Below are 23734 nucleotides of genomic sequence, written 5' to 3'. Positions count from 1 at the left end.
ACAATCTCTCTCTCTCAGACCACGGCCAAATTGAGTCTTAAAGTGATAGAGCGCTTTCCTCCTCATCCTTAAGCGTTCTTCATCATTCCCAAAGTGTATGAAATGTGACTGTGATGGGTCTGAAGGGGCTGATGAGAGTTCTTATATGAGAGGTCTCGATCCCTTTGTGGCTAGCAACGTGGGGTCACTTCCAGAGACACTCTTGTCATCTTGTCTATTTGTGGCCTAACGGCCACTTCTGGAGTGCCTCTGTACTGAGGGACAGAAGACAGGGACATTGCAGAGTGGAAGCCTGAGAAATCCTCTTAGTTTAGTATTGTGGAGAGGAGACAATTATTTTGTGAGGAGAGTGGCGCAGGATGGTAGGGTGGAATCGAGGGTGCACTTACTAGTTTACCCCGCTTAAATTCACTGAACCACGACCCTGGTATTTCTTTGGGCCATGAAGATATTCTGACCTATGGAGCCAAACAAATGGAGCACATAGGTCTTGACAAGAACAATGAATACAACTGGTTCCTGGAATTCCGTTTTGTTGTGATGCATCAAATGTTAAGTACAATATGCAGCTAGATACCCCATCCCTCAGATCTTAACGTACAGGAGAATCACTACAGTATAGTCATTATTTGATACCTAAGTATGTGTATATCAGTTTGTTTCTGTTTGTATACAGTTTATGTCTATACTGTATGTCTTGACAATTATGTCAATTCCAACCTTTGGGTTTAATGCATCTATTTTCTTCATGTCTTTACATCTGTACAATTCACACAGAATACAGTATGAATGTAAACGACAAATTCACAAGATCATCACAAAACAAGATCAAATGGGTATTTTTGACAGCTCGAAGTTAATGGCCAAGCAGTGAACCCAGGAAACATCACCAAACATGCATCTCCCAGTCTCACAGCCCTGACTGGCATATGAATGAAAACATCAGAACAGTATCTAGAATTGAACAAGACTACGGCTTGACTCCATGCTTTACTTGACAGTACAGTATGTGCAGGCCTCTTGGGGGAAATAAAAACGCCACTCACTCCGCTGGACTTCCTGTCTGGGTAGATACAGGTCTCTCCTCCAGCCGTGAAGTTACAGTAGACAGAGAAGGAGTCCCCTGAACATCCCTGGTTAGGATCTATCCAGTACTCGCCTGTGGAAAAACCCAATGAATCAATTAAATACGTGAATCTTTAGTTCTCTCAAGTTCCCACGACTTCACCAAGCACTCAAAATGAAACATTTCAAAGCCAAACACGTTTAACTTGAGACCCAACACGTCCCACCACGATGCCGGCGTGATTTGGACTTCTAACCCCTTTTTAAACAAGATGTGTTTGCGCTACAGACTGGGTTGTGTCGTTGGATTTGTCTATTACTTCTGCAATCATTCGTCTGTGTGATTACCGGGGGCTGAGCTAGACCTGTGTTTGTGAGACAAGGGCGGATCCTGAAGGGTCCCAGGGCCAGGTCTTTTTTACAAAAACGTCTGTAGAGTCTGAATGGTTTGAGCTATTTTTTTGATTGACATTTGTCAGTAAAACTCATGAATGCAACTGTTTACGTCAAATAGCGTTGTGTTCTACTTGTAGCCATGGTTGTCCTGAAAATAAAATGGTCATACTTACTTCATTCTGAGGCTAAATGCAAGGGCAGAACATTCAGGTAATTGAAAGTCAGACAAATGAAAAGCCGATTTTTGCTAGGGTCTCGGTACGGATCGGGTTAAACTGCGCCATGACATCCATGTGTTTAAATCATGAGAGATGAAAGGTGACGTAAATGCGGCTGGACATCATGCCGCTACATGTTATGCAGCCACTATACTATTTTATTATCATCTTAAGGAGAGAAAAAGTTAGAAATAACTTTAAAAAGGTCAAAGAAGGACCTGACATTTCTCTTGTATCAATTATGGACAGTCTGTTGAATGTTAAGTATAACCCCAAGGAGGCCTTGTTTTCAGTGCTATTCCCCACAGCAACACACTCTACCTGCAAATATATAATCTACACCCCCAATATCACTGCTATGAAATAAGCAAACACAGTCAAAGACGGTAGTATTGTAGTACTGTAATATAATAGAGCAATGTACATTTGTATAATGCACAATGTTTTCTTTTTATCCCTGTTTGGACCTCAGGAAGAGTAGCTGCTGCCTTGGCAACATCGAAATGGGATCCTAATAAAATACTAAATACGAAAGATGTCCTTATCTAGCTCAACAAAATGGCCGCCAATCACAGCCAAGGCATTAGCATATTACCCATGATCCTCCTCTCTGTGACTCACCATCAGGGAACTCTGGGTGGGCGAGCTGCAGGTCTTTGCAGGTCCTGGCTGGGTTGTTCTGTGTGCCCATTGGGTACTTCATCCTCTCAATGTCCTGTTTGAGGTTGTTGAGCGAACCAAAGATGTCCTCCATGCCGTCTCCGTAGTCCATCATGGTGCCCGCCGCGTCTGCCTGCATGTCTGCATGTCTGCGGTTCTTCTTGGGAGACTGGATGGGCAGTGGCTGGATCACCTCGCCAGGGGGACCCTGTTGAGCAGAAAGGAAGAAGGAAAATATTGGTACGGAATCCCATAGTGTGACAGCGTATGCTTCAGATCGTTTTCTAGAAATAACCCTTTTGAATTTCACCTAATAACGTAAATGCCCTGTTTTCGGTTTTATACTGGACGCCAAAGGTTAATACTCACAGGAGGACCAGGTGGACCGATCGTACCGGTGTCTCCCTTCTGACCAGCAGGACCCTGGAAAGAACATGGAGATATAAGCATGTTGTTAACTTTGCATCTAACAAACACTCCTTTAAATGACTGTCACCAACTTTCACAAGTTGAAACAAAGAGTGGTTGAACAGATCTTACCGATGAACCCTTAGATCCCTTAGGACCTCCAGGACCCTGGAAGAGACAGCCAAGACGCACAGTGAATAAATAGCAGAGGAATGTGTTTAAACATTATTGTGATATTTGAACTGTGAAGGTATGCTATTAAGAAAACAGAGAAAGCAGGGGACTGTCTTACAGGCAGGCCTGGAGGACCAGGAGGACCGAGAGGACCTGAAGAGCCACCAATACCCTGTGAAGAAGAGACCAGACATCAGTGAGATGACAGTGGGATAAAGCAGGGTAGAATACAAGGGGAAACATTAAAAACCTCCTAGCAGCGTGTTAATGAGTCCTAACATGTTTATTTCCCATTTCATTGTGACAAATACAGCTCAAACGGCGACGCCTGTTCCTCAAGCCTAAAATAGAGACCCGATAGAAGGAGACACGTTTTTTTCCCCCGCCCACCATTCTTCTAAGTCAGAGAAAGGGAACATTACAATTTCATTAGGCTCAATGTGAAGATGTTTAATCCATTCCATCTCTTTAAATCACGGAGCAAGGCTGCCGAAAGGCCGCGGCGGGTCTCAAATTGCACATTCACTCAATCTGCAATGTTTATTTAAAAATGGATGAGAGCCTTAATGTGGAGCTTCATCAGACTAGAGGACTGACCCTGTTCGAGTACCGCATGACATTTCTAACTTCCAGGAAAAAAGATGCTTTGGTATACAGGACAATTGATATCCAATGAGGCTGGGAGAGAAATAGGATATTAACAGAATGCCATGGAAAGCAGAGCATTAGAATCCCTGTAATGGGCGTTACATTCATTTTTTTTTTACACATATAATTCACCTTGAAAGACTAATCCTGCCACAAGAAGGCAACGCGTGTATATTTCTACAGTACTGTATATGAGTAATGGTCAAGTCAAGTCAGTATTCATTTCGGAAGAGCGTATACTCGATGCGTAAGTATATATGGTGCATTGGAGTGCTTGCTGCACAATATAAAGCAGATAACGTGTCATTATAGACAACTTTCTCAGTGAACTGTAGGTGGCTGCAATCAGACCAATAGCATTGTACTTCCTGGTGGAGGGCAAATAGGTTTACGAATGGCAAACAGATGAGGTCATTAATCACTTACACCGTCGCCCTTGCCTCCAGGAGAACCCTGGGGTCCGGGCAAGCCTCGGTCTCCCTTCTCTCCCTGCTCGCCAGGGGGTCCAATCAGACCAATCAGACCTGAATGACCCTGGAGGACACACACACAAAACAAGAGTCATGAAGACTGGAAAAATTGAGTCAAAACATTTTAAGACGATGCATCACTACAACCCGGCTATAACCGTCACCATTCAATCAAGTGAAATACAAATCAGCTGCAAATAATGAACATTATTGAACAAATCTGAAAGCATTTTAAGCTAAACATTTTTGGGAGACTTACAAAACAATTTCTCTGAATTTCTCTGTGAGTGCAACTGAGGACATTATTCACAATAACGATGGCTGGAAAAGATTTTATCCTTAACCAGTCCCATTGATTTGAAAGCATGACAAATAGCCACATGAAAAGCTACCCATGGTGTCCTTTTAAACCAATCCCTGTCAATCCTGCTTTCATTTTTTGGGATATTACTGCAATGCTTTGTGCTGCATTACTGAGAGTCCACTGGCAGAGCTGATGCTGTGTGTCAAATAGAGAAGGCTAAGAAGTAGGATCTTATTCAATTCAAAATGGCTACCAGCTTTCTCCAAATTTCACTTTTAATTTACTGAGTAACATAAAAAAAAAACAATAGTATTTTCATAGTGATAAAGCCTGTTACAAATGTATTGCTGTACCGAAATAAATGGTGTGTTTGATCTTTCTAGAATTGCTGGTTATAAAGTTCAGGTGAGGGGAACTCTAGGTCCCATCCCAGCCATGCTCATAGTCATGGTCCCATCCCACTACAGGTTGAACTCCCAACCCCTTCTGGGATCAGAGAAATCAAATCAACAAGCTCTTTGGGATGGGAAATTGAGGCGAGCTCACCTTTTCACCCTTGGTCCCGGGGTCACCCTTCAGACCTGGGAGACCAGGGGGTCCCTAATAATCACAGAGAGACAAGGGGGTTAGAAATCAATTACAACACCACAGTAGAGAGAGAGAGAAAGAGGAGAGAGGTAATAATAGAAAGAAAGAGCTACAGAGAGAGAGAGAGAGAGAGAGAGAGAGAGAGAGAGAGAGAGGCCACATTATCTCTGCTCACCATAGGTCCAGGTGGGCCGTCTTGTCCAGAGGAACCAGGAAGTCCTTGTTCACCCTGAGAAGAGAAAAGCCATCCAATTATAGTCCATCATTACAGCCTGCTGTAACTCTTATGGCCTCATATTGATTTCATGTGCCCGGCTCTATGATTAATTGTAGGAATACCACAAAAAAGTGTGTTCGAATAAACAACAGAAATGTATAAAGTACAAGCCAAATGGGACTATCGATTATTCCATGAGCACTGTTGTCATACTGCTTAAGGGCTGTTTGGTCTCTCTCTGTGTGTGTGTGTGTGTGTGTGTGTGTGTGTGTGTGTGTGTGTGTGTGTGTGTGTGTGTGTGTGTGTGTGTGTGTGTGTGTGTGTGTGTGTGTGTGTGTGTGTGTGTGTGTGTGTGTGTGTGTGCATGTGTGCGCGTTTGTGTGTGCGCGTGTGTGTGCGCGTGTGTGTGTGCACGTGTGTAAACATTGGTGAATATAGGGAAATATGATGGAACGTTGGATCTTGGACTTACAACAGGGCCAGGGATTCCACGCAGACCTTCTGGACCGGGCTTTCCTGAGGGCCCCTGTGGGCCGACTGGGCCAGTTTTACCTGGGGGTCCCTCAGCTCCAGACTCACCCTGTAGGAAGGGACAAGATTGTCATAATGACATAACTCTACATGAAGTCCTTTCCATCTGGTTTGGTTGATCAAAATAATATAAAAAGAAACACAAGCAATACCATGTTAACATGATCTCTTTGTGTTCATATTTCTGATCTACAGTTCATTTAAAAACCCTAACAACAGATGGTAAAATAACAGGCTGCTTGTCAACCTGACATCCTTGCTGTGTGTACTGTCAAAGAGCCATAGCTTCTGCTGTTTTGAGCTTCAGATGAATGTATTCTATGCTAGTATAGCTGACTGTTATGTTGATGCATTCCCCTGCTCACAAAGTGGCATGGCTAACATCTGAAGCGTTAGATAACAACGGGGGTAAGGGGAGGGGGATGAGGAGAGAGGGGAGAGGGGGGGACATAAGGGGAGGGAGATGGGGGGGGGGGTGAGGGGAGGGAGATGAGGGGAGAGGGGAGGGAGATGAGGGGATGGAGATGAGGGGATGGAGATGAGGGGATGGGATGAGAGGAGGGAGCAGGGAGATGAGGGGAGAGAGCAGGGAGATGAGGGGAGGGAGATGAGGGGACGGGGATAAGAGGAGGGAGCAGGGAGATGAGGGGAGAGAGCAGAGAGATGAGGGGAGAGAGCAGGGAGATGAGAGGAGAGGGGAGGGAGATGAGGGGAGGAGGTTGAGGGGAGGGGAATGAGGGGTGAAGCATTGGGGGCTAGCTGGAGCCTGGAGTTGCTGAGACTGCTCTCTGGGCAAAGGCTGAATTGATTTTCTAGGTTACCTTGGCGCCCTTCTCTCCTTGTCTACCCTCTGCACCGGCAGTTCCTGGGGGGCCCTGGGGAAGACAAGAAGACATGCTTTAGCATCCCACAGCAGAGTGTTGTTGTGTGTGTGCGCGCATATGTGTGTGTGTGCGCATGTCTATTAGTCAGAGTATGTGTGTGTGCATGTGCAGAGTCAACAACAACATTGTGAGGTCAGTATTTCAGGTGAATTGTAACAATTTGTTACTGTGACATGCATCCATTTGACATCAATCACAAACACACCAGTAAAAACCCAGTGTTGTGTTTGCAGTGCAATATTTCAATGGCTTCAACTGAGTAATGAGGAAAGGAGAAGCTGCTTGAATAAACTATTGGCTACAGGGCTGTACTAATAAAAAATAAACCAAAGACAAAGTGAAATCAAACACTGCAAATAATGTGATTAAGGTTGAATATTTGAACTAGCCATAGTATCAACTCAAAAACAAGTCATTCCTGAATGTGGGGTTGAGAATCACATGAAGAAATCCATCAGCCAGTCCATACCTAGTAATTCCAGTTTCGCCCCCCAAGAATATTATCATTCAATCCAACACTGATGAAAACTGTATTAGTGATCAAATGTCCTTGAAAAGTCTACCTCAATTTCCCAGCAAGTTTATAAAGATCTGTTTGACTGAACGGGACTGGACATGCTTTGTGAAATGAACTACTTACTGAACGACCTTATACACACACGCACACGCACACGCACACACACACACACACACACACACACACACACACACACACACACACACACACACACACACACACACACACACAGACACACGCACACCTCTCCCTCAATAGTCTCCAATCACTTCAAGGTTTTCCAGTTCATCTCTCTCTCTGGCCATCTCTCCGAGGCCTAAAGCTGTCTCTTTCAACTACACAAGAGGTCCTCACATCAAAACCACATGCAGTCCACAGAGAGGCCCATTCTTCTCTGATCAGACAGTATGGGAAGGCAGGAGATGGCAGCAGGGCAGCAGGGTTTTGTGTTTTGACTGATTGCCCATGTAGAGATGTGGTCAAACAGGGCAGCATCTGCTTTGTTTCGCTCTCTTCATCCTCGCTAGATGTGTTGTGAGCAATGGTTCAAAAATGGTCTGTTTATTTCTGTTTGTGAATAGGATGCTGCTGCCAAACGTCTAAATGCCTACTGTAGCTGATGTGTATGTTGTCTTGTCCAGGGGAAGTATAAATACAGCAGCAGTCTAGAAACAAATTAAGTACTCTAAACTGTAAATTATATGTCACTGTTTATATAGTTTTCACCATGAATATCTACAGAGAGAAAACCATAGCATTAGGACGACTGAAGTCACTGATTCCGTATGTGTTTCTCTGTTGTTCATTAAAGAAACATTTGATTTTAGTCTTGGAGGTGTGTTTCAATATGGCAGGTACTGATGCTTGTCCCCCATGAGACACCGTAGGAACAAAGTATCACTTCCTCAAAATAGTCAGAATAAATCTAAGATAACTTTTCTAAAAACTGTTATTCATTTTGACGTCTTTGACTATGATATGTGACGTGTCGTTTTATGTAAACAAAGTCAGATCCGCTGCTCTGATTGCAAGATCTGTCTCACTGTCTGTGTTCTGCTGTAAGATTGGATAGAGAGCAATCACCGCAGCTGTGTGTCCTGTTTTAGTGGGCAAGTGAGCATGTCGAAGTCAAAACCCTACCCTCAAGTAAGTCATGACTAACTCACCTACAAAACTCTGTTTTGGACGAGACCGACTTTGTTAATGAAATTATCCTATTTACACTTTGTAGTCCATTTTGACACTAAAATAACTGTTTCTGACTAATAGTCCATTTTCTATCAGATAAATAGTTTATGGCCTTCAGTTGCACTTTAAGATAAAAAAAAAAAAATGAAGATTCAAATAAATAAAGAACTGCTCTTCTGCTAAATGGCTTCGGACAGGGCCTGTAGGAGCTGGAGAGAGATTTCAGATTCATTTTAAATTGCTATGGACAAACTGCAGAGAAAGCAAAAACACCCTGCAAAGTTAAATGCAAAACAACTCTAGCCCCAAGTGACTGATTCAGAGGAGCAGAATGCCTGGGAGTTGCAGAAGTCGTTCTAGGTTACACTTTTTGGAGGAAGGCGATTAAATACCTATGATGATGAAATAGTCGTTTTCCTAACATAATCCCTTGGCCATTAGGCGCTGCATATGCTGATATGATGTTAAATACTCTGAATGTGAATTCCATCAAGCACATTGCAAAAGCAATTGCCGTTATTTGTAAAAATGCACATATTTTATGCTATGGGCCTGTGCCATAACGTTGTTGCAGAAGATAGCTTGAGATAGCAAATTTGAGAAATGTGGGACAATAATTGCGAATTTTCATTTAAAGAAATCATTTAACACCCGACAGAAAGAACTTAATGCATTATTTGGGATTCACTAATGTCGGCTCCCTTCAACTAACATTAGCCTACCACAAATGATGTTTCACTTGATTACTTCCAGGGAACGTCGAGAGGGAATTTATATGGCAGTAGCTTTATACAATAAACATCAGATATGATTGCCCTCGGTCATCATGATCATAAAAAGCATTTCAAATTCAATCTAAAACGTTATCTTTGCCTTGGAGACCACCAAAATGTCCAAAACGTCAATTTTTACTGGGTGAACTGAGTCAGCGACGGCTGACCTGTCTGTGTAATGACATCTCACTACACTACAGCCATTCAATCTAATGTTACTAGCGTCATGCCTTTGTTTGGCCGTGGCTGTCAGTCAAACTAGCCTAGATCAATAGTGTGTCAGGGGAGATATCTCTCTTCCCTCAGCTAGACACAGGTAAATTAGTTTTGGGCCTTGACGCTTTTTTTTCTCTCTTTTTTTTTCTTTCTAAAACCTATTTTCAATTTCTCACTGAGAAAAAAAAAACTATTCCAGACATCAAGCCCTTCATTTCTCTATGGGCTTTGAGATATCTTTCATTTCCATGTACAGACGGCTCAGTGGGCTTTGAGATATCGTTCATTTCCATGTACAGACGGCTCAGTGGCCCTGACCCTGCAAATATCACACATTGTTTTTCTCTCCCACTTTTTGATGAGAATGAATCATGCAGGTTCTCTGGGGGGAAGTTGAGTTGTAGAGTTTGGAGTTATTGTTCAGAGTAAAGAATTCTCACCTGAGGACTATAGGTTTAATCAACTATGACTGAGAGCATTCCATTGTCTGGTTTTATAATCCAACGAATATATTTCATCGTATCTCAATAGGTGTTGAATAGTGGACAGTTGGGTTCAATCAAATCTAGGCCAAACGGGGCTCGAGCAGAGAGTTACGATTGAACGCTCAATATAAACGTACAACGTTGTTCAATCTTTTATCTGATCGGGGTCAAAGCTGCAGTATGATGCCATTTCATATAACAAACAGTGATGCTGACGTCTGTGGTGTGTTGGTGGGGATGATGACTATGATGATGAAGATGTTGAGACTTACTCTCTTGCCGGGAGGACCAGGTGGGCCAGATTCACCAGATGGACCAGGAGGACCCTGGGATGGACAGAAGAAGAAGTAGATGAATAAGAAGAATAGAATAGAGAAGGTAAGAGAGTTAGGGGTCTTCATGCACATTAACAGTGTGCTGTGTATAAAGGTATATTAACATGATACAGTATATAGTCATATTCTTTGAAATAGATAGTACAAAACCACCATTATCCTTACAAATAGAGAAGTGTGTGACTGCATATTGACATTAGACTATCTATTTTTGAAGTCACACACTGTAGTCTTAAATATCACGTCTGTTTTCAGAACCTGCTTCACCCAATTATCTCATTTAATTGGAAGCAATCATAGCACATTTAGGTTAGCATAACCAAATATTTGACGTACACAAAATTAGAAAGTGGAGAATACAACTCAGAGTGGATAGGAATTTACAGAATTATTCAACTGTGTGATGTGGTTTATATTGAAACACTGTTAATCAGAGAATGGAAAAAAACATGTTCTCCCTTTCAAAGTTAAACTTCACTGAGCCATGACAAAACTTTATGATACTTTAACTTCACTTTACATAACACCTTACTCTGAACCAACACACACACCACACACACACACACACACACACACACACACACACACACACACACACACACACACACACACACACACACACACACACTCACACACACACACACACACACACACACAAAATCGTGACCTCATTCCTATTGCATTTAAAGTTTCCTTTCATTTTCCCAGCACTTGCAAATCTCATTTACATCCATCAATGTTAATAAGTATTCTAATTCACACCCTCACAAAGGCTTAAATCATCTGATTTGTTGTTCATATTTCAAATTAAAATCTATAAAATGAATAAACAGACTCATATACTGTACTAGACCTTAAGAAGTAAATTATATGATTCAATGTTCTCTATTGCAGGTACTTATTCATAAATAAAAGCTTATGGGAATTTACTACAGGCCAAGCACACAAGGGGCTTTAGCAGTTATGCTAAATGGGATAGGCTATTTGTATAGACCATTATGACAGACTAATAGTTAATGGTGATGGTAATGCGCTCGTACAGTCGCCCGCTATCGTGCTGCCAACTGTAAACCAGAGTTATATAATCAAGCAGATTTTTCAGTCCCCTTATTGTTGTGTTAATGATATTTATGACATATGGACTTACAGGCTGACCAGATTCACCATCCTCTCCTTTCTCTCCCGCAGAGCCATCAGTTCCCTAGGGAGAAGAGATATGAACATGTGAGATGGATCACCATGATCTAGGTAATGGTAATAGTGGGATCTTTATAGTTGAATTAGTGGTATAATGATGTAATACGTACAGCAACACCGGCCTCACCGGGTGGACCAGGGTCTCCAGGGAAACCAACCGGCCCCTGGAAGGTGAAGGAAAGGCAGGAGAACAAATAAAACACCGGTATAATATTATCAATAATATACAAAATACTAGAATCTTCAACGTATGTGACCAAGGCCAACACCATCAGGTTTGTTTCTAATGGTTGTCATTAATCTGAAGATGAGAGGTGAAGCTTTATGAATAGACCATATCAACTGACAAAGGCACTTTGTGTAAACCTTGGCTTCCTGATGCTGCAGACGGTAATGTCAGCAAAGCACTCACCACAGTTCATTACCACGTTCAAAAAGAAGGAAAAAAAAGACAACCTGTCCTAATAAAAAGGCTTTTTAGCTCTTAAAACTTGGCTTAAAATTAAATAAACCGCCCAGAAGCAATCAAGGACATTTCTTTTCATTCACAAACGTCAAGTGGTTCTATCCCTGCACAGGTTGGGGTAGAGACTGAAGCTTACGGGGTTGCCTTTGGGTCCATCATCTCCAGGGGGTCCTTTGGCGCCAGCGGGTCCGGCAGCTCCGGGTGGTCCTGCCTCTCCCTTGTCTCCTCTCTCGCCTTTAGGCCCCTGTGGAGAACAACAGATACCATCAACACACAGGAGGACCGAGCTGGAGCGGGAAGGTTCCCTGCTGAAGCATGGATAATGAGCAGCAGTAGTGTGTATTGTTAGGAATTGAGGTAGGTAAGTGGTTACTCTACAGTTAGGCATTATATTTCACTTATATTTCACATATTGCGGTCCCTTTGTGGAGCAGAGGTGGTAGTTGTTTATATGTACTGTGTAAGGTATCTCTTGATGCGGCAAGTAGCCCAGTGGTTAGAGCATTGGGCCAGTAACCAAAAGGTTGCTGGTTTGAATCCCAGAAATCTGTTGTTCTGCCCTTGAACAAGGCAGCTAAGCCATTGTTCCCCGCTAGGCCGTCATTGTAAATAAGAATTTGTTCTTAACTGACTTGCCTAGTTAAATAAAATGTAAAAAAAAATATGTAAAATGCTCAAGGTGATGCTTCCTGACATCTGAGCTATTTAAGCATGTGTTACTACAGAGTACCAGCATATTTCACAGAATTCAGAGATTACAATAACAATCATAATAAGGAAAATAGTGATTCATATCTTGTTTCCCATCCATGACTGGTCGGCATGACATGTTCTCTTCATGAGAACATTTCAAAAGCTCCACAGGAAAACCTATATCAAGGGCCATTTTCTGCATTAGTTCTGGGAACTCTTGAGATATATTGAGTTGGATTAATAAGCAAGGTCATTAGCCATGCTACCCAGAGTTCCCCTCTCCCCTGCTATTTCAGACTAGTCATCTTTTCGACCTATGATGGACTAACTCCGTAGCAATTACCAATCAAATCTTTAGAACTACCTCACAGGGTTAGGTAGGTGTCAACCAAAACACATTTATGATAACATTCCGCAATGATTTTGGTCATGGTTCTGGAATGTACAGAGGATTCCATTGGAACTAAACTACCTCAGGGAAACAGCGATCTTGAAAGGTAGACGTTGTGTATTCTCTTTTTGCGATATTTCACTGTTTAGTAGCTCGGCGAAGTCCTGGTGTTAAGTTCTCGTAGCCATTGTTCCAGAGCTGAGACTGATGTGTTCACATGGCTGCAGTAATCATCTGTTAAGAGTCTGGGAAGTGATTCAGCTTGGCAGGGCTGTGTTACCATAGAGCGTTGGCCAGAAACACACTGAGAACGACGCTGTGACGCTGGCCCATCAGCAGCAACACAGGACCAGCAATTACTACCACTCACATCACTAAAAAGACTTTGCAAGTCTACGTGTTGTTGGACAGTACGCCGTGTGTTTACGTGTGTTATGAACTAATGCATAATCATAATCATTGTCCTGGTAATAGGGAAATACACAAACACATGATGCCTTGGATGATAGATAATTATGTGAATGTAGACGCAGACACACAGACACACTGAGACAGAGACGTACTCCAGTTCCGGGCTCTCCAGGGGTTCCTGGGTTGCCAGCTTCACCGTTTTCACCCTGTAAATGAAAACCCCATTTTAGAATCTCTGCCAAGATAGACACCCTTATGAATGCATGATCTACTAGATGACATTATCCACTTGTATCTAGATGACATTATACTGTTGTCAAAATAGGCTCTAAAACCCTATGAGAAGGCTAACAATACATGTCATAGTGGGTGCTGAGTGTCATTAGGTTTTAGAATCTCTCCCGTGATATACATTAATAGACATTAATGATTACATTATCATGTTCTCAAAATACAGTGGATGTCAAAACACAGGGCTCTCAAACACTGTGCATAACAATATACTTTGTAGGGGTTGATGCTGAGTGTCATCCTGTTGAACTTTAACATAGGTGTGATAGCATTAAGGCTAGTCGGTGTGCTCTCTCAAAGTGATGATAACCTTCCATGGATATGTTTCATATTCTGGAGTCATCATTCCATTGCATTAAGTATTGATGGTGGGGGCCGGCTGCCAGATGGCACTAAAATGGAGGAGTGGTGTTGGAACTGTTGTAAAATAGGCATTAATAGTATCAGAGCACTAACTCAGACACAGGCTGCCATAGGCAATTAATGGAGTCCTGGAGATAACATCAGTGGACTGGGGAGAGGGGAGGGAAGGGGTAGGGGTAGGTGGAGGGACGTTGGCAGGATTTCCACCCTAGACACACACTCCGGACTGTCTTGTAACGGGCACACGCCCTCACCTTCTCACCCACGCCTCCCATGGCACCCACACCACCAGGAGGACCTTGTGCACCCTGACAGGAACAGAAAAGAGGAGAGAGGAGTCAGCATTCATTACCTCAGGAGAGACAGATTTTCTCTGTTATATCTGTTTGGGTGACATTTGGTAATGTGACGATGAGTTATTGGAGATAAAAGATTGATGTGTGGTACGTACATCAGCTCCACTAGGACCCTGAGGACCTCTGGGACCAGGTGGACCGGGGGGACCCTGTAAAGAGACAACAGGAAGTGATAGGGTCAAAACAGGAAGTGAGTTCTAGGGTGAAACGCATTTCTCATTTCGAAAGTGATACAAATTGTTTTAATGATGATTATCTGCTCACCATCGGACCGACATCGCCATTCTCACCCTTCTCTCCTGGAGGTCCAGGAAGACCCTGAGGGCAGACAGAAATAAACAAGCAAACTTTTCATTATTCTGGTTTAGCTTGAGGAAACATGCAGATGTAATTGAAAAACTAAGCAAAACCTTCAAGAATAGTTTTATCAATTGATGCACTTTATAAATTGTACCAGATGTCTTTAATTTGGGTTATGATGAGTAATTGGACAGAAATTAATTGGTGATGGCTGTATTGTAGCTTTTAGTTGACCACTGAGGTAAACGGTATACTGTGAACAAAGAGTTAGCAGAGCCAGTCAGTTTCCACAGCAAGGGAGTGATAGAAACCAGACTCCATTCAGTGTCTTAATGAATTAATCACCAATTAAACATTATGTCCAATCTCTCAGTTCTCTAATTCTGCAGATAAAGTTGTGCCCCTCTCTCTGACTCAAAGAGACACCAGGGAGACATTTGTCCATGATGACAGACACAAACTGCCATCAAGGAGAAATGACTCTTTTCACACTGTGTGACAATGTGACCAATAGTGAGTTGATGGGAAACAAAATAAGGCGACAAGATTAAACAACACTGAATGTCAAGTATTTATCTATGGCAAAATGAAGGTAATTTGTTCCTAACCAAAAACCCAGACATGGACCCCATCGTTCATTTCCTTGCATGTTAAGTGGACTATGTGGTTGAGGCGTCATATGTACGTTTGATCCCTGACATTTCTACTTTAATTGCTTTGGTCATTCCCGATCCAGTCTTCTCCACTATTCAAAGGCAGTGTGTCTCTGTCGTCACCATGAGGAGCGAAGACAAAGATCTCATTTTATCTGCTATTTACTCTCCGTTACAACAACCTATCTTCCTCAAATACCTACGCCCTATGGGAGGAAGCTGAGGCTGAGACAGACTGTGTGTGTGTGTGTAAATGTGTCCATGCGCGTGTCCGTGTGTGTGTGTCCGTGCATGTGCAAGTCCGTGATTGTGTGTGTGTTTCTGCATGCTGATTTGTCCCTCTGGAGTGGAAATCTCATCAGAATGGTGGTCTCCTGAGTCAGAGATCGTTAACAGGAACACTGATTATGCACCACAGAGTGGAAAAAGGAGAGTGTGTTCAATGGCCTACTGCCTATTGGAAGAGGTCAGTCCACGCAATTAATGAAATAGCCATGGAAGTGAATTACGCTCAATTAAAAGTTAATTGAATTGAATAGCCAGGAAGATTGAAACTTGAGACTAGCGGGTATAGTCTGTATAATTCCATCAAGACAATGACCTGGGTTTAATGAACAGCTAATTCATTTTGCTCATAAAGACAGCCACTGTACTGTACCACGGACTCCCTTATGTTGATGATTCCCTTACATTGATGATTCCCTTACGTAGATGATTCCGTTAAGTTGATGATTCCCTTACATTGATGATTCCCTTACATTGATGATTCCCTTACGTTGATGATTCCCTTACATTGATGATTCCCTTACATTGATGATTCCCTTACATTGATGATTCCCTTACGTTGATGATTCCCTTACGTTGATGATTCCCTTACGTTGATGATTCCCTTACGTTGATGATTCCCTTACGTTGATGATTCCCTTACGTTGATGATTCCCTTTCGTTGATGATTCCCTTACGTTGATGATTCCCTTACGTTGATGATTCCCTTACGTTGATGATTCCCTTTCGTTGATGATTCCCTTACGTTGATGATTCCCTTACGTTGATGATTCCCTTACGTTGATGAGGTAGATAGAAACTCAGGAGAACACCTGACCACTGCTTTACTATACACATCAACCACATTACCTTTATATTTAACACAAACTAATTTAGCATATATTTTTCACATTTTACATAATATAAAACAATAGGAATCACCTCTATGCTCTTTAGTTACTGAAACATCTAGTGTGGGGAAACTAAACCAAACTATACAAAACTGATAATTTACCTCTGGCATTTCATTACAAACGGACTGTCGGTCAGAAGACAGTGCATTGTCATCTGACATCTGTGCTGACCCAGAGTCCCATTTGTTGGCAAATGGCCCTTTAATCCTCCTATATTAAAATACCACCATTCAAGACCAAATAGAAATCCTTTTGTATTGAAATGCTTTGTGAGGTTAGAGCACTCGGATCAACCCTACTCATTAGCCAGAGTGTCCATTGTGCGCTCTGAATGCTCTGAGAGCAAAACGCTCTGAATCTACGAACGACCCAGAGTGCACTCTGACACTCCAGACTGAATTTACGAACGCACCCTAAGACTCAGAGAGAGAATGGATGCATCAAATAGTTTGCCTCAATACCAGTGGGATCCATGGTTAAGTATGTTTGTGTGTGTTTGTGTGTGTGTGGGGGGGATTGAGGGTGTGTGTGTTTCAGGGGGGTTACTTTGTGCAAAGCCTATACAATATGTGTTTGTGTGTGAATGTTTGTCCCTGGAGTACAGGGGATGCTAGTGTTTCAGGGTGTGTTTGGGGTTCCCCACCCACCTGCAGACCAATGGGACCAGGGGGCCCGGGGAAACCTCTGGATCCTTCGTCTCCCTTCTGTCCGAACATCCCCTGCTGACCCCTGGGACCGGGCTCTCCATCACCTCCCTGAGGACACAGTAACCATGTTAACACACTGACGGAGCAAAGCAATACACTGGATGTATGTAGCTAACAGCACAGCAAAACGGACTGCAAAGACATGTGTATGAAGATAGCATGTCTACTGTAGCTGAGAGTCTCCCCAATTGGGGCTAAGGTGGATCCAAGGCTGGACAGGGGCAGAGATACTCACTGCAGGTCCTGGATTACCGATGGGACCCTGGAGACCAGCTGGGCCAGGAGGACCCTGTTCACCCTTGTCTGCTTTGCTTCCCTTTTGACCTGGCTCTCCAACCTCTCCCTGGGACACACAGGACACACATGATACACACACATAGGACACACGCATCACACAGGAGGACACACTTCACTTGTATCTGACATTTCTACAATAACATCTACTTTAAAATGCCAACCTTGTACAGAAAATCTAAACACGTACAAACAAACTGTCAGAGAATTGGCAAATGAGTTAATTACCTACAGTCAAAATCACTAGAGCAAAGATGCAGAAATCAGTCGAAATTTGGATTCAATTTGTGTGTGGGAAGGATACATGCAATTTTAAATACAAGTGATAGATGGTGTTGGAGATTAGTGGACAAGTCCATTTAAAGCTCTACTGTGACATATGTTTGGCAGCTCAATAGATGGGCTGGATCGTAACCTTCTGGGAAGAAATTATAGCTGCAGATAAAACAGAGACAGTTTTTCCCTTTTATATCTCTTCTAATTACATTTAGTTTGATGATTGGTTATGATGATGGATATGCAGCCAGAGACAGAGAGACAGAGAGAGAGAGAAAGAGAGAGAGAGAGAGAGAGAGAGAGAGAGAGAGAGAGAGAGAGAGAGAGAGAGAGAGAAAAAAGAGTACAGAGAGAGAGAGAGAAAAAGACAGTGAGAGTAGGGATGTATTTACAGTGCAGATGGCCCGTGCATGATTCATGTGAAACCGCTGATGAAGATTGATAAGCGATCTGTTTCACTCAAAACATTTGGCCCAGATTTGGGAGGGAGGGCGAGAGAGAGAGAGTCGATAGAAAAAGTAGAGAGAAAGAGAGAGAGAGAGAGAGAGAGAGAGAGAGAGAGAGAGAGAGAGAGAGAGAGAGAGAGTTGATAGAAAAAGTAGAGAGAGAGACAGCGGTCCTTGGAGAGGTCCTGGGTCTGGTCTGGTCTGGACTGGGCCAAACCAGATGGGGAGGGTAGGATACTAACCTTATCACCGTCCTCTCCGGGTGGACCCTGAGGTCCGGCGGGACCAGGCAGACCCACTGGACCTTGGACTCCGTCCCGACCAGCTGGTCCTTGGGGACCTTTCTCACCAGGCCCTCCCTTCTCTCCAGCAGGTCCTGGGGGCCCCTGAGGGCCAGTTCTACCAGATAAACCGATAGGGCCGGCAGGTCCAGCAGCACCTCTCTCACCAGGGGAGCCCTGCGAGAGAAAGGGGTTGAACACACTTTAAAGAGAGAGATCGAGGGAAGAAGCTCATTCAGAGTTCAGAGTTCATGTGGGGGTGAAATCATACATAATATGATTAATTAAATCATTCCATCTACATTACAAAGCAATAATGAATCACAGGATTCTCCATTAGGAATATGTGTCTAAGAACTACACTGTGGTCCACCGTTAATGGGTTCTACTTGGAAAATATAATGGTTTTTTTCTCACAAGTACTCTATTATCCATTCAGTATAAAATACAAGAGATACTCCTCGAAAGCAAAAACAACAACATAACCCAGGTTATTTCAGGAGGGGGGGTTCGCTATTAGCCACTTACAGCCATTGCTCTTCTTGTTTTGGAACCATTACCATTAGCTAGCCTCTCCTCTCGGAGCAGAAGAGAGCAGCAGGGCTCAGACAGGAGACATTATCAGAGATGAGAAAGGAAGGGAGGGAGGGAGGAAGTGGGCAGGCTTGCAGGCAGTCTTAATCTAGCCCAGAGGAGTGATCTGACTACTGAGTGCGGGACTGACTCCAGAGGTCTTCAGGGCTCTTCTCTTCACATGCTGCCTCTGCCTGGCACATAGAAACCTAATGTTTCTACAGGGAGGTTGGCTGTTGGTGTCGTCTGGAGCTCAGCTAGTGCTAATGGATAGGGTTGTGTCCCAACAACACTAATGACTTGGGGTGTGTCCCTATACCCTTAAATGCCTTGTATATCTTGTCTCCATTCCTTAGTTTATAATTAAAAGGGGAGAAGTATGGATAGCCTGTGCATCTATTAGATTGTTGATACCTTCAATGTCCTCTCAAATCAGGTTATGAAGGGAAGGAAACAAGGAGAGAGTTGTAGACTGCTGTAGAGAGTTGGGACACATCCTGTGTAGCTTAGCGCCGGCACTACGGTGGCAGGTTGGGAAGGTGAGGGATGTGTTGTAGAGTATGGTGACATCCTGTCTGACTGGCTATGTGTAGCTCAGTGGCGGCAGTGGCAGGTTGGCACGGAGATGAAGGTATTTCAGATAATTGGGACACATCCTATCTGACTGGCTGTCTAGCTCAGCAGTGGCAGTCCATGGCAGGCCGGGAGATGTTGTAGAGTGTTAGGACACACCCCGTCCCGTGTGTGTCTGCCAGTGGCAGGTTGTGAGGTCTCCTCTGAATCGTGACACATGGCATGCGGTGGGAATGTCTGTGCGGTCAGACAACGTGATGAGTCAGTATGGAATGGACACGGTAGGCTACGCACAACACGCTCCCATTCACCTCAGCCGAGCCGAGTCGAGCGGATTGGATTGGATTGCAGACGGGCTGGCAGCAAACCACCACAATCTCAATTCTACTTCCCGCATGACCACTCACATGATGAATTTCTAGCTGGTGTGTGGCGCTAAGAGATTGCAAAGTCACACAAACACTTGCTTCCAGAAGACGGCTACGCAATGGAATCATCGCAATATAGCAATATGTTATATTGAATTAAGTTCATATTGGTATGCAAATCACATTTTTCTCACAATGCCAAATTCAGACACCTCACATGTCCTGTCTAAACTTTCAGCCCTTTGTCAAGTTATTTAAATAATAGCAATTACACTTGGACAATACTCATCTAGTGCTCCAGAGAGAGAAATCTGAATATTGACATTTTAGTCCTAAAAAGTTTAGAAGACACTCCAACTTTGAGCCTGTCACCTTAAGCCAACCAAGCACATATGTCAAGATGTCAAGAGAAAGCAATTACAAAACCAGAATCTCAAAGTTATCATTGGAAATGTGTGGGATCCTGTCGTCTGTTCTTCAAAGGAATCAAACTGCCATCTAGTGTTGGGAGTCATTATTGCAGGATCATATAGAACGCTGCATTATAGAAAAGCCTAGATAGGATCAAGCATCTGCAATGCATCCTGTTGTGCGACAAGCTGAATATTGATCCTAGACTGATCTCTACCTCCGATATAAGAGTGATAAGAACAGCTAAGCTAACACACTGTGTTGCAGTTCTATCATTGACGTGGTAGGGGAAATATCCCCCTCAATAACCCTGTTATCTGAAGACCCCCTGGAATTTGAACAACATCCCCTTCACAATAACAACAGACAGGCAGGTAGGTGATGGTAGGTGACAGGGAGATACTTACCACGGGGCCAGAGGGACCCTGAGGTCCTTCTCCTCCCTTCAAACCAGCTGGACCCTGGAAGGAAGATGAAGAAGAGAGATGGATGGTTAGAGAGATGTGTCAAAAGAAACACACAGTCTGAAAGATAGTGTTTGAGATCCCCATAAGCCCGTCAGTCTATCAGTCTGCCAGTCAGTCAGTCTGTCAGTCTGTCAGTTTTGAATGGTATTACTCCTGTCCCAGACAGAGATTGGAGGGATACTGTGAAGTGACACCTTGGGGAGTCAGTCACCATTGATCTGAATGGGAGAAAAGGTGGGTATTTATTAAGCCATATTTCCCCCTCAGGCACTTTCCCATCAAAAGCGCAGTAAAACATAACTGCTGAAATAAACATCTGTGTGTGCGTGTATGTGTGTGTACACTCCAGTGTGTGTGTGTGTGTGTGTGTGTGTGTGTGTATACACTCCAGTGTGTGTGTGTGTGTGTGTGTGTGTGTGTGTGTATGTGTGTGTACACTCCAGTGTGTGTGTGTGTGTTTGTGTGTGTGTGTGTGTGTGTGTGTGTGTGTGTATGTGTGTGTACACTCCAGTGTGTGTGTTTGTATGTGACTGGCTCCCTAACAGCCCTGCAGCACACATGGTGGTATTAGTAATGAGTCTTGGGGTGTTGCTGTGAGAGAGTAAATTACACCACTAGAAAACAATCAGGGGTAGCTGCTTGCCTGCTGAGACTGACCTTGACTTAGTCAGGAACAATGGCCCTATGCCGCCTTTCATTCCCCCAGCCTAATCGCTAACGCTCCCGCTTTAGTAATTCATTTAGTAAATAATGCATACAACAAAACAAATAACTCTCCCACCAAATGTGGTTGCGGAAGAAAACGCTCCCAGTAGCTGGGTGCGTCGGCGCCTTTGGGTTGAATCAGGGGTTTTGTAAAGTGACCCAGAGCTCAAGTAAACTTCATCTCTCCTCTGCCTCTTTAGCAGAGGTTAAAACTGAGTGCTCGGTTGGTGTGAGGCCTATTCAGGGGGATGTGGATCTGTTCATTTGCAACACGTCTCTTTGAGTTTCCCTGCAGTGGTGGCCGGGTGACGCCCCCCTGTAGTGTATAGGCGCTGGTTTCATTGTCAGGGGTGGTGGGTGGAGAGGGGCGTGGTCCGTCATTCTCTGTCAGTGAATACAGAGGGAACCTGTAACGGATAGAGGCGTGTTGCAGCTGATGTGTTTCCTACCGACGCGCCGGGAAGACCTCTCTCTCCTGGGAATCCTCGTAGACCAGCGGGACCATCTTTACCTGAGGCTCCTTGGGGACCGGGGTCTCCCTACAGACACACAGCAGAGGACAGAGTGAGAAGTATCCAGCTGCACCATGTTATAGGCTACCCTCAACTTCCCTCTTTGTCATCTCATTTCTACCCTGTTCATTTCACTCCCATGCTGTAGCTAATGTTATCCGGCGAAAGAAGAGTCAGGCTCAAACTAAACGTTGTATTCTGAAGTTTCCCTTTGACATCAGGATGACAGAAGGACTTTTCTGGATTGCCGTCATTACCGTACTTCAAACGCTGTTTTAAGTCTGTATTTTGAGCTGATGCATTAGTTAGCGCAGCACCTTCCTCTTGTTCTGATAATGAACTACGCTATGCACATCAAAAAGCTCAGGTCTCCTGAATAATGGTCGCCCCATTCTGCATCCCTTCAAACGCACAACTGATTCAAAACAATCAGCCGAGAGCTACAATAACGCAGCCCTAGAGGACAACAAGCTGAGGGACAGTAAACATAAACAAAAACAAACGCAGCCAACAGAGAGAGAGAGAGAGAGAGAGAGAGGAGAGAGAGAGAGAGAGAGAGAGAGAGAGAGGAGAGAGAGAGAGGTGGCTCGCTAAGGTTTAAGAGGATTTGACCTCCTCTGCCAAGCCCTCTGCCTCCCAAGCCCTCCCACCCTCTGGAGTGTCCCAGCAGTATTACTGATGCGTCGGACTTGGTGGTGCTGGGAAGCTATAGAGCCTGAGTGGCAGGAGGGTTGGAGTTAGCCGATGGAGTTGATTAAACTGTCTCCTTCGGGGGAGGAGGTTAAATGAAAGAAGGAGACAGAGGGGCTGGCTGGGTGGCCGTGGGACTGTCTTGGGGTGCATTCCTATTCCCTTTCTAGTGCACTACTCTTTTCTGAAGCCCTGATCAAAATTAGTTCACAGTACATAGGGAAAAGTGTGCCATTTGGGATGTACCCTGGGAGTTAAGGCTCTCTTTTGAATAAGCCCATCCCTCTCCCAATATGACTCCTGTTTAGATCCTTAGTGGACACATTGGGATGCATGGGAATTCAACCCCTCCACAACCCTCTGCTGACTTCGCCAGGTGCTTGACAAAACAGTACTTTCCCATATACATCCTGGACCAAAAAAATGTGTTCAGTGGAGATTCTTCATTGAGCATGTTTTAGTCCAGGGCTAGGCATAATCTGGGTCCAGGAAAACATGTTAAATATGTGCTGGTCAGAGCACTGTTGGGCTGTCGAGTTATGAGTTTACTCCAGTGAGGTGGGTCTTTAGGGTCGCTTACCTTGGCTCCCTCTTTGCCAGCAGAGCCGGGAAGACCCTGCTCTCCGGGTGGACCTGGGGGTCCAGGGTGGCCTCTCTCACCGATGGGACCGGTCTCTCCTGTGGGACCCTGTTAGGAATTGACGAAAAAAAACATGTTGTGGGCTTATGGGTAGAGGCATGAGGCAAACTCTGCAAGAGACAAACTCAACCATTACAGATCCTTGGATAATTCAATTATTTCACAGACTACTAAGATACTGTATCACATTTGGGAGTGGATGAGATGAGATGTTTAATGTCTAAGGATGTTTGAACCATAGGATCTCCAAATGTTCTTCGTACATTTAGTTCCATGATAGTTTCTTACCTGAGGACCAACGACACCCCCTGGGCCGGGTGGACCTGTCTTTCCTTGGAATCCCTGTGGACACGAAACAACATATAAATCACATTGAAAAGTCTTCCAAACCAACTGGATCTCAATCAATGTAATC

General features: G+C 43.9%; 1 protein-coding gene across 6 annotated transcripts in view; it reads right to left on the bottom strand.

The window, feature by feature from the left end:
- col11a1a (collagen, type XI, alpha 1a) overlaps nt 1–23734 on the bottom strand; it is an 87810-nt gene that overhangs the window by 1928 nt on the left and 62148 nt on the right. For all 6 annotated transcript variants that reach the window (XM_036935175.2, XM_036935179.2, XM_036935176.2 and 3 more), the window contains 26 exons: nt 23608–23661; nt 23260–23367; nt 21927–22016; nt 20713–20766; nt 18342–18557; nt 17319–17426; nt 17024–17131; nt 14510–14563; nt 14341–14394; nt 14144–14197; nt 13388–13441; nt 11877–11984; nt 11385–11438; nt 11225–11278; nt 10015–10068; nt 6501–6554; nt 5621–5728; nt 5107–5160; nt 4890–4943; nt 3996–4103; nt 3040–3093; nt 2880–2915; nt 2709–2762; nt 2301–2547; nt 1047–1159; nt 390–458 (listed from right to left, as the gene is read on the bottom strand). In XM_036935175.2, the coding sequence (XP_036791070.2) occupies nt 390–458; nt 1047–1159; nt 2301–2547; nt 2709–2762; nt 2880–2915; nt 3040–3093; nt 3996–4103; nt 4890–4943; nt 5107–5160; nt 5621–5728; nt 6501–6554; nt 10015–10068; nt 11225–11278; nt 11385–11438; nt 11877–11984; nt 13388–13441; nt 14144–14197; nt 14341–14394; nt 14510–14563; nt 17024–17131; nt 17319–17426; nt 18342–18557; nt 20713–20766; nt 21927–22016; nt 23260–23367; nt 23608–23661 (2175 nt within the window). The remainder of the gene's footprint in view (nt 1–389; nt 459–1046; nt 1160–2300; nt 2548–2708; nt 2763–2879; nt 2916–3039; nt 3094–3995; nt 4104–4889; nt 4944–5106; nt 5161–5620; nt 5729–6500; nt 6555–10014; nt 10069–11224; nt 11279–11384; nt 11439–11876; nt 11985–13387; nt 13442–14143; nt 14198–14340; nt 14395–14509; nt 14564–17023; nt 17132–17318; nt 17427–18341; nt 18558–20712; nt 20767–21926; nt 22017–23259; nt 23368–23607; nt 23662–23734) is intronic.

Source organism: Oncorhynchus mykiss, chromosome 11 (genome assembly GCF_057628025.1).
Source record: "Oncorhynchus mykiss isolate SJ-2025 chromosome 11, ASM5762802v1, whole genome shotgun sequence".
NCBI lineage: Eukaryota > Metazoa > Chordata > Actinopteri > Salmoniformes > Salmonidae > Oncorhynchus > Oncorhynchus mykiss.
Note: the sequence above shows the minus strand (reverse complement) of the source record. Positions and strands in the feature narration are given on the sequence as shown.